The 10,710-nt window shown below is 48.0% G+C and overlaps 1 protein-coding gene across 1 annotated transcript; it reads right to left on the reverse strand.

The window, feature by feature from the left end:
* Positions 1 to 380: 380 nt before the first annotated feature.
* LOC139237966 (regulator of G-protein signaling 5-like) lies at positions 381 to 9,809 on the reverse strand. The gene is made up of 5 exons (XM_070867309.1): positions 9,560 to 9,809; positions 6,949 to 7,044; positions 5,949 to 6,010; positions 3,202 to 3,368; positions 381 to 1,641 (listed from the first exon to the last, which is right to left on the reverse strand). Exons 1-5 carry the CDS (start codon positions 9,601 to 9,603, stop codon positions 1,474 to 1,476), a joined length of 537 nt encoding a protein of 178 aa, XP_070723410.1. The 5' UTR covers positions 9,604 to 9,809; the 3' UTR covers positions 381 to 1,473.
* Positions 9,810 to 10,710: the final 901 nt, after the last annotated feature.

Below are 10,710 nucleotides of genomic sequence, written 5' to 3' on the forward strand. Positions count from 1 at the left end.
TACAAACCTTTGAGCATCCCCACAGGTGCATACATTACACTGTGTAAAAATGTTTTTTTTCTTGCGTCGCCTTTTGCCAATCACCTTAAATTTGCGAGTCCTCTGGTTCCCGACCCTTCCGCCAATGGGAACAGTTTCTCTCTATCGCCTCTGTCCAGACCCCCTCATGATTTTGAACACCTCGATCAAATCTCATCTCAAGCTTCTTTGCTCCAAGGAGAACAACCACAGCTTCTCCAGTCTATCCACGTAACTGCCAATACATTAACCCAGATTTTATCCACCATAAGGAGAGGCCCTACTGCCCCCCACCCCCCTCCCCTGTTGAGATGTGATGCATATTCACGTTCCACGGCAGATAATGAGAGGCGACGACACCACAGAGATTAACAAGCATTATTTATTTCAAAATAATTTGAATTAAAAGCTACTGAGGAACATGGTCCAAGAGTGTACTCCCTACAATAAATTCTTTGTGCATATATCTGGTTGCAACAGTTTATAATGTCTCTCTCATTAGTCTACATCACTAACTCATAGTCGCACTACCTCAACACGGTTGCTAGTGGTTACCAACCTCCCAGGATTGCCCTGGACTCTCTAGGAATTATAGATTAATCTCCAGGACACTGCTACAAGCAACACCCAGGGAGAAAAATAACGGGGAGCATTTAAAAAAAAAAGTGCTTTATAATTCATTGTATTTGAACCCTATTGGTCATATAAATGTAGTGGAGGAAAAAAACTACGCTGTTTGACAGGCGCGAAGCATCCAGTTGAGTCACGAAGAGCCTTCTTGCTTTGTGATTGGTTGTGGGAGGGCCATGTGCCAAGAGGATAGACCCGTTGGGTAGACCAATGGCGGCAGCGTGGGGGCCGGGACAGTGGTGGGTGATGTCATGTGACGTAGCTTCTGGCGGTACATCCAACCCGAGTTGTTAAACCCTAATAGCCTCCGAGGCAGTTCTGCCTTAATGACCATCTGTGAAGAAGAACTGATGTTGTGCCTCAAAATGGAGGGCCAATTACCTCCTTCGATAGGTTATAAGAATTTCTCGATAATAAAATATTAATGACAATGGGAGTAATTAATCTGACTCCCCCCCCCCCCACCATCCTTCCTCCTCCTTCCCCACTCACCGAGCGGGAAACTGGGATTGGATTGGTCACCCATTGGCTTTACCTTGCATTGAAGTCCCGTTTGGGGGCGGGCGGGGAGAGTTAGGTTAAATCTACCCCCAATATCTTGTAGCTTCTCTATAATGAGATAGGCGTGTTAGTAAAGTTGGCCTGTGTATCTCAAAATGGCAGCGGAGGTGTCAGCATACTTGCCCGAACAAAATGATATGGTTCACTGTAAGTGGCTGAAAGTGGAGAGAATATCGAGAAGTGAAACAGAAGCTGGGTCATAAAAGCACCCCACTCCGCAGGACGTGACTGAAGGGGCCCTGTGTCACGGCAGGAAAAACCCATTTATATATATTTAAGCAATTCCAAGAAAAAATCAGACTTCAGGAACCTGGGAAAGGAATCTTTCTCCATCAAACTATAAGTTCTCTCCTGGGCCACCTCGAAACAGGAACTGGTTGGATCATCCAGGTTCTTGGTGACGATTTCCCTGGTCAATGAGTCAAGGTTGACCTGAAACAGAGGGGAATAACATATCATAAGGGGAGAAACGATGAGGACCTCACAGGGGCAAGTGGCTTGGCGAGAGAAACAGCATTGTTTCTTTTGTTGTCGACAATCGGCTTTTACCAAAATGTCATTCCACACTCCGAGTTTTCTGGATATGAGTTGAGAGTTCATGAAAGAGACACATGCACCTGAAACATTCACCCCCTCCACCACCTTCAACATTCACTCTCTCCACCACCGCCGCACCGTGGCTGCAGTGTGAACCATCTACAAGATGCACTGCAGGAACTCGCCAAGGCTTCTTCCACAGCACCTCCCAAACCCACGATCTTGACCACCTAGAAGGACAAGGGCAGTAGGCACACGGAAGCACCATCACCTCCAAGTTCCCCTCCAAGTCACACACCATCCTGACTCGGAAATATATCGGCTTCATCGTGGTCTGGTGCAAATCCTGGAACTCCCTCCCTAACAGCACTGTGGGAGCACCTTCACCACACAGAACTGCAGTGGTTCAAGAAGGCAGTTCACCACCACCTTCTCAAGGGCAATTAGGGATGGTAATAAATGCTGACACCAATATCCCATGAACGAATACAAAAAACATAGGGAGGAAGCCTAGAAATTAGCAATTGTGGTGGACGAACCCTTAACATGTTTGTGTAACATAGACTTGTCCACTATTTTAGTCAACGTATTGTAGACAAGTTAACACCCATATAAAAACAACGGATAGTGTGCCATCAGGACTCGTTAAATATTAATCCGCCAATATCATTTGCAGTCATTCCAAGTTTACAGAGACACCCCAACAGTGTCCAGGCCTCAGTGGTGGCTAGACTCAGATGGACCTGCTGATTACATCCCAGTTGGAGGATTCACATTGAGGTTGTGAATTAAAACACATCTTCAACAATATTCCTCAGTTCTTGCCACTGTTCATTACTAGGAACTGTTACATTCATGGCTTCCTGGCCCCAGGCATTGTCACTGGGATTGGGGCGGAACTCATGAACTGGAGTATGAATGAGCTGTGGTGTGAATGGGGGTGTGAACACACGGGGGTGTGAACAGATAGAGTTGGGAACGGATGAGAGTGTAAACTCACTGCAGTACGGACATACTGGAGTGTGAACATACTGAAATATGAAAACACTGGAATATGAACACACTGGAATACGGATGCACTGGAATATGAGCGCATTGGAATATGAACACACTATAATATGAAAACAATAGAAAATTAACATGCTGGAATATAAAAACACTGGAATAGGAAAACACTGGAATGTGAATGCACTAGAATAGGAAAACACTGGAATATAAACAAACTGGAACATGAACACACTGGAATATGAAAACACTGGAATGTGAACACACTGAAATTTCCAAATCAAAAACAGAACTAGAGGCACAAACAACCACTTATAAAGATTTAGGTGGCATCAAGGCAATTCTGGGATTAGCAACGGAGAAGAGGGCCTACACCATGCAAATCAATCAGGAGGCACGAAAACCCTCCCTCCTCCTTCCCCACTGGTTGCACTGATGGTTACAATCTACCTCCTTTGGGGCCTGGACCTTGACGAACTCATCGTAGATCTTCTGGGCCTTTAGCGTAAGCTTGGAGCCGGCCCTGGAGTTCTTGTACTCCTCACAGGCCAGCCAGAAGTCGATGTTCTCCTCGCTGAACTCGGAGCGCAGGAACCCGCGGAACGCAGCCACACCGCCTGAAACAGTGACACCGTTTCTCTGTCATTTTCATCCATTCATCTCTTGGTCAAAATTCCTCCCCAAGCCTTGAATAATTAACCTCCATTTTCCCTGCAACTTCTCTGTCCCTTGTCTTCTAACTTTTCTGGCCTTTTGCACATTCCCTTCAATCCACCATTGGCGGCTGTGCCTTCAGCTGCATGGAGAATAAATTCTGAAATTCCCTCTGTAATACCGATTAAGCAACGACTCGATTTCAAAATTCTCCTCCTTATTTTCAAATCCCTCCATGGCCTCGCCCCTCCCTATCTTTGTAATCTCCTTCAGCCCGACAACCCCCAAGATCTGCGCTCCTCTAATTCTGCTCTCCTGAGCATCCCTGATTAGAATCGCTCAACCATTGGTGGCCGTAATTTCTGTTGCCTAGGCCCCAAGCTCTGGAATTCCCTGCCTAAACCTCTCCGCCTCTCTACCTCTCTTTGCTCCTTCAAGACGCTCCTTAAAACCTACCTCTTTGACCAAGCTTCTGGTCACCTGCGCTAATTTCTACTGTCAAATTTTTATTTCATAACACTCCTTGGGATGTTTCACTACGTTAAAGGTGCCATATAAATACAAGTTGTTGTTGTTAATCCTCTCCACCTCACTCTCCTCCTTTCAGACGCTCCTTAAAACCTACCACTTCGACCAAGCATTTGTCGTGCATCCTAATATGTGGCCTGGGGCATTTATGAAGCGCCCTGGGCATTTCACTACATTAAAGGCGCTATATGGATGCAAGTGGTTGTTGTCCCTCTCTTCCCTTCCTCTGATGGAACCTGACACTTTGCAGCCAAGAGCCGGGCGTGGGACCTCCTGCCCAGGCTGCCCGTGACCAGCTGCCAGGGCCTCCTCGCTAAGCTTTCCGCTTCCCTTCCTGTTCCAGTAACAATAACTCTCAGCTCAAAGCTGTCTTTAACGTGAGATACATTCTGAGGCACTTCACCAACAGGCTGAATGAAAAAAGGGTTGGTGAGCCAACGAGGGAGAGGTTAGGAAATATTAGGAATGTTGTGAATTGGAAGAAATAACTTGAGACCAAAAAGTCTCTTCAGACTGGTGTTAGAATTGAAGATTCATTCCATTTAACAACAGCATGAACATCAATAACTGATAGCAGGCAGCTCCAAACATCTGAAGGCCAAGAATGGCCTGTCTGACTCCAATCTTGGGAGGATGGATTTTCAGAAAGTATAAACAGGAAAGACATGTGAAGAGGCGGGTTTCACCTCAGAGTGGAGACAAAGAACTCAACGAGCCATTGGGCACCCCGGTTTGGTAAGAGCCCTTATAAGTTAAATGTTCCTGTCCATCTTGTTCCCCCCCAGACCCACCCCTAAAAAGACAATAAAAAGGGATGCCTAAAATGCTTTTCAGGGCAAACGGTGAAGATGAGAGCTGTTTGTGCCACCGATCAGGACCAATACCAGCTACTTGTCATGGTCGTATGTCTACTATGTCAACCCTGATTGTGTGCTGTGTTTGACAATATTTGAACTACTGCTCCATTAATAAAATGCCTTACGACTCCTAAGACCCTTTGGGTATCTGTGTGTGATCTGTGATCCTAATCTTACAACGGGAGGATGCCATTCAGCCCCACGAGCCTGCTCCGCCATTCAATGAGATCATGGCTGATCTCCACCTCAGCTACTTTTCCCAACTTGGTTACATATCCCGTGATACCCATAACCCAACAAAAATCTGTCAATCCCAATCTTGAACGCTCCAATTGTTGCCCAGCATTATGGGGAAGAGAGTGCCACATTTCTGACAACGTGCTTCCTGAATTCCCTCCTGAACGGCCTAGCTCTAATTTGAAGGTTATGCCTCCTTGCTCTTGATTCCCCGCCCCCACCCCCCCACCAGAGGGAATTCTCCATATCCACCCTATCGAATCCTTTTAACATTTTAAATGCCTCGATTAGATCACCCCTCAATCTTCTAAACTCAAGGAAAGACAAGAAAAGTTTGTGCAATCCGTCTTCACAATTTAACACTTTAGAAAGAATAAAGACTTGCATTTATATAGCACCTTTCATGACCACACGACATCTCAAAACGCTTTACAGCCAATAAAGTACTTTTGGAGTGTAGTCACTGTTGTAATGTGAGAAACGCAGCAGCCAATTTGCGCACAGCAAGATCCCACACAAACAGCAATGTGATAATGACCGGATAATCTGTTTTTGTTATATTGATTGAGGGATAAATATTGTCCAGGACACCGGTTGATCTTTTATGTCCACCTGAGAGGGCAGATGGGGCCTCAGTTTAACGTCTCATCCGAAAGACGGCACCTCCGACAGTGCAGCACTCTCTCAGCACTGCACTGGACTACCGCGTTTCCCACATTACAACAGTGACTATACTCCAAAGGTACTTCATTGGCTGTAAAGCATTTTGAGACGTACGGCGGTCGTGAAAGGCGCTATATAAATGCAAGTCTTTCTTTCTTTCTTCCTTTATTGAAAGAATTTGTGAATCCAGGAGGCTGGACCCAACACATGAAACATTTGCTGGCGACCAATGGGTGAGTCGGTGGAGTTGATGCTTACGTTTGTTGGCCAGGAGCTTCTCGAAGAATTGACCTCCTTTTGGTGTGTCCTCGGGGCTGGTCCTGGGGGGTGAAGACAGGAGACATTCACGTTAGTATCTCATGTGCAGCTTTGAGGTGAGAGGCCATGCTGACTGCAAGCGTGAGTGGGTTCGGGGACTGCCCTCCAGCACTGGAAGCCCCCAGTAATCCGCCAGTCTCACCAACAGAGGTGGTCGCTGTGGGGCAATCGCTCACTCGGGCAGTCGGAGGCCCCGCTCTCAGACTGGAGCTAAGCCACGGACAGATTGTACCAAAATTGTACCAAACTGGCCCAGAAGGCCCAGGGTTCGGGCCCCAGCCTGTGACCCCGCTGAACCCCACTGGGACAGCATTTGTGTCCCTCGAGCCCCTGGGCAACAGATGGGGGGAAGGAATCAGGAGTCCTGCTCCTGATGGCTGTCCAGTAAATCCTGCTGGAAGAGTGTGTTGTTTGTGTGTGTCTGCGTTTGTGGTGTTTGTGTGCGAGTGTGTGTGTGTGTGTGTGTGTACACGTGTGTGTGTGTGAGTACGTGTGTGTGAGTGAGTGTGTGTGTGTGTGTGAGTGAGTGTGTGTGTGAGTATGTGTGTGTGTGAGTATGTGTGCGTGTGTGTGTGTGAGTGCGTTTGTGTGAGTACGTGTGTGCGTGAGTGCGTGTGTGCATGTGTGTGAGTACGTGTGTGAGTGATGAGTGTGTGAGTGTGTATGTGTGCGTGTGTTTGCATATGTGTGTGAGAAGTGATTGTGTGTGAGGTGGGATGTGTGCATGAGTGTGAGTGTGTGCACGTGTCTGTGTGCATAAGTGTCTGTGTGCATAAGTGTGTGTGTGAGTGTGTGTGTGGAGTGTGTGAGGACTGTGTGTGAGGACTGTGTGTGTGAGTGTGTATGTGTGTGAGAGTGTGTGAGTGAGTGTGTGTGTGTGTGTGAGTGTGTGTGTGTATGTGTGTGTGAGGGTGAGATTCTAGGAGACTTGTACACTTACTTGGTCATTCTTGTAACAGGAGCAACATTATCACAGTCACCGATAACCTTCGATTTGTGCAGGAAATGTCCCAGGTGGACCTTGATCTCTTTGGCCCTACAATAGAGAAAAGTAAAGACATACTCCACACGTTAGTGACGCAGCATCGAGGGGTGGAAATAAACCGAGACGGCGCTCAGTGACTGGGCTCACCCATAAACAACGGTCCACTCTGGCATGGTGCCGGAGGGAGCTGTACCCCAGAGGGAGTCAGCATCTTCAGAGGAGATGTAGAACTGTACCCCAGGGGAGACAGCGCCTTCAGGAGGGGAAGGGTAACAGTACTCCAGTGAGGATCAGTGTGGCCCACTATGCCCACACTTTGGCACAGCATTCACTATTGCTGCCATTGTTTGTTCTGTGGTTCAGGAAATATATCAAGGAGCAAGCACCGAGCTCGCAGCCAACACCAGGGAAAGGCCAAAGTGCTCACAGCAAGATCCCACACACAGCATATGAGAAAAATCACAATTCTTTCTTTGTGACATGGTTTGAGGGATAAATATTGGGTAGGACACACTGCCCTTCTTCGATCAGATCTTTTACGTCCACCCGAGAAGGCAAACGGGTCCTCGACTTACCATCTCATCCGATATGTCCGACAGTGCAGCACTCCCTTAGAGAGTCAGATTATGTGCTCAAGTCTCATGAGTAGGACTTGAGCCCACGAACTTCTGACCCACAGGTCAGTATTCTACCACTGAGCTAAACTGACTCTGTCCGCACCAACTGACCAAGAACAACAACTTGTATTTATATAGTGCCTTTAGCGCATTAAAACGTCACAAGGTGCTTCACATAAGACAAAACAAATTTGACACTGAGTCACATAAGGAGATAGTAGGGCAGATGACCAAAAGCTTGGTCAAAGAAGTAGGTTTTAAGGAGTGTCTTAAAGGAGGAAAGAGAGGTAGAGAGGCGGAGAGGTTTAGGGAGGGAGTTGCAGAGCTTGGGGCCCAGGCAGCTGAAGGCACGGCCACCGATGGTTGAGCGATTATAATCAGGAATGCTCAAGAGGGCAGAATTAGAGGAACACAGATATCTCGGAGGGTTGTGGGGCTGGCGGAGATTACAGCGATAGGGAGGAGCGAGGCCATGGAGGGATTTGAAAACAAGAATGAGAATTTCAAAATCGAGGATTTGCTTAACCGGGAACCAGTGTAGGTCAGCGAGCACAGTGGCTGATGGGTGAGTGGGATTTGGTGCGAGTTAGGACACGGGCAGCCGAGTTTTGAATTATCTCTAGTTTATGTAGGGTAGAATTGGGAGGCCAGCCAGGAATGCGTTGGAATAGTCCAGACTAGAGGTAACAAAGGCAAGGATGAGGGCTTCAGCAGTGGTTGAGCTGAGGCAAGGACGGAGACGGGCGATGTTACATATGTTACATATGCCGCGGATATGTGGTCGAAAGGTCATTTCAGGGTCAAATATGACAGCAAGGTTGCGAACAGTCTGGTTTAGCCTCAGACAGATGCTAGGGAGAGGGATGGAATCAGTGGCTAGGGAATGCAGTTTGTGGTGGGAACGAAAGATAATGGCTTCGGTTTTCCCAATGTTCAATTGGAGAAAATTTCTGCTCATCCACTACTGGATGTCGGATGAGCAGTCTGACCATTTAGAGACCGTGGAGGGATCGAGAGAAGTGGCAGTGAGGAAGAGCTGGGTGTCATCAGCGTACATGTGGAAACTGACGTCGTGTTTTCGGATGACGTCGCCAAGAGACAACATGTAAATGAGAAATAGGAGACCAACTGACCAACCATCCGTATCAACTGACCGACCGTCCATACACCGACCGTCCATACACTGACCGTCTGTCCGTACACTGACCGACGTCCGTACACTGACCGACCGTCCGTCCGTACACCGACCGTCCATCCGTACACTGACTGACCGTCCGTACACTGACCGACCGTCCGTATACTGACCAACCAACCGTCCGTACACAGACCGTCCATCTGTACACTGACTGACCGTCCGTACACTGACCGACCGTCCGTATACTGACCGACCGACCGTCCGTACACCGACCGTCCATCCGTACACTGACTGACCGTCCGTACACTGACCGACCGTCCACACACTGACTGACCGACCGTCCGTACACTGACCGACGTCCGTACACTGACCGACCGACCGTCCGTACACTGACCGACCGACCGTCTGTACACTGACCGACGTCCGTACACTGACCGACCGTCCGTCCGTACACCGACCGTCCATCCGTACACTGACTGACCGTCCGTACACTGACCGACCGTCCACACACTGACTGACCGTCCGTACACTGACCGACCGACCGTCTGTACACTGACCGACGTCCGTACACTGACCGACCGTCCGTACACTGACCGACCGTCCGTACACTGACCGACCGTCCGTACACTGACCGACCGTCCGTACACTGACCGACCGTCCACACACTGACTGACTGACCAATTATCCATACACTGACTGACTGACCAATTGTCTGTACCAACTGACCAACCGTCCAACTGACCAATGGACCAACTGACCAACCGTCCGTACACTGATCGACTGCGGCTGAAGAGGTATAAAGGAAAGCAAATACCTCTCGATGCAAGTGCTGGGTAACGCAGCCAGCCCACGACACATCCTGGCGGCTGATTATTTCGAAGCTTCGGGATAAAAAAAATCGGAAACAATCTTCAGGCAGAGATTCCGTTGCAAGATGCGCCTTGGCTCAGTGCAAGTCTGGGTGCTTCAGCTCTGCCTGAAGCTGAGGAGACAGAGATATATATACACACACTCAGCCCGACTTAGATAGTGGGAGGGGCGACCGGCCCCTGTCAATCATCCCGGCAGCCCTCACAAAGAGCCTGCTGACATTTAACGACAATGCTTGTGTGGAATGATAGGATGGGGACACTTGGAGCCAGTATCTCAGCATGTGACTAAGACTGATTGATGGCTTGACATGGAGTCTTTGCATGATTATTGAGCGAGCTGTCATCAGCCCATTTGCCCTTTAATTAACAGCATCTGTTGTGTTTATTACAAGTTACTCTGTACAGTTTCCATTTGATTTGATGATAAACTGCGATCCAAAATGCGAGGGAACGAGGAGTCCTGAGTTATCTGAAGAGAGGATTAACCCTTCAGGGGCAGATGTGTAACGTCTACGAGTGTAACCCAGAGTAAACAGCCTGCTAACAATAACAGTTACTTGCATTTAAAAAGAAAGACTTGCATTTATATAGTGCCTTTCACGACCACCAGATGTCTCAAAGTACTTTACAGCCAGTGAGTGTAGTCACTGTTGCAATGTGGGAAACACGGCAGCCAATTTGCACACAGCAAGCTCCCACAAACAGCAATGTGATAATGATCAGATCATCTGTTTTAGTGATGTTGATTGAGAGATAAATATTGGGCATGACACCAGGGATAACTCCCCTGCTCTTAGAAATAGTGGTGCAGGGTCTTTTACGTCCACCCAAGAGAGCAGACGGGGCCTCGGTTTAACATCTCATCTGAAAAGCAGCACCTCCGACAGTGCAGCACTTCCTCAGCACTGCACTGGGAGAGTCAGTCTAGATTTTTGTGCTTAAGTCCCTGGAGTGGGACTTGAACCCACAACCTTCTGACTCAGAGGCGAGAGTGCTACCCACTGAGCCACAGTTGACACTAATAAATATATATATATATATATATATATATATAAAATATATATATATATATTAGCACTAATATATAAGGCAC

This window comes from Pristiophorus japonicus, chromosome 24 (assembly GCF_044704955.1).
Source record: "Pristiophorus japonicus isolate sPriJap1 chromosome 24, sPriJap1.hap1, whole genome shotgun sequence".
NCBI classification, from domain to species: domain Eukaryota; kingdom Metazoa; phylum Chordata; class Chondrichthyes; family Pristiophoridae; genus Pristiophorus; species Pristiophorus japonicus.

Excerpts from the sequence above, each read along its gene's own strand:
- LOC139237966 (XM_070867309.1), bottom strand. The coding sequence starts at position 9,603 with ATGTGTCGTGGGCTGGCTGCGTTACCCAGCACTTGCATCGAGAG. Across the intron at positions 6,011-6,948 it reads CCTGTTACAAGAATGACCAA|GACCAGCCCCGAGGACACAC; the intron begins GTAAGTGTACAA and ends TTCACCCCCCAG. Across the intron at positions 3,369-5,948 it reads GAAGCTCCTGGCCAACAAAC|GCGGTGTGGCTGCGTTCCGC; the intron begins GTAAGCATCAAC and ends TCACTGTTTCAG.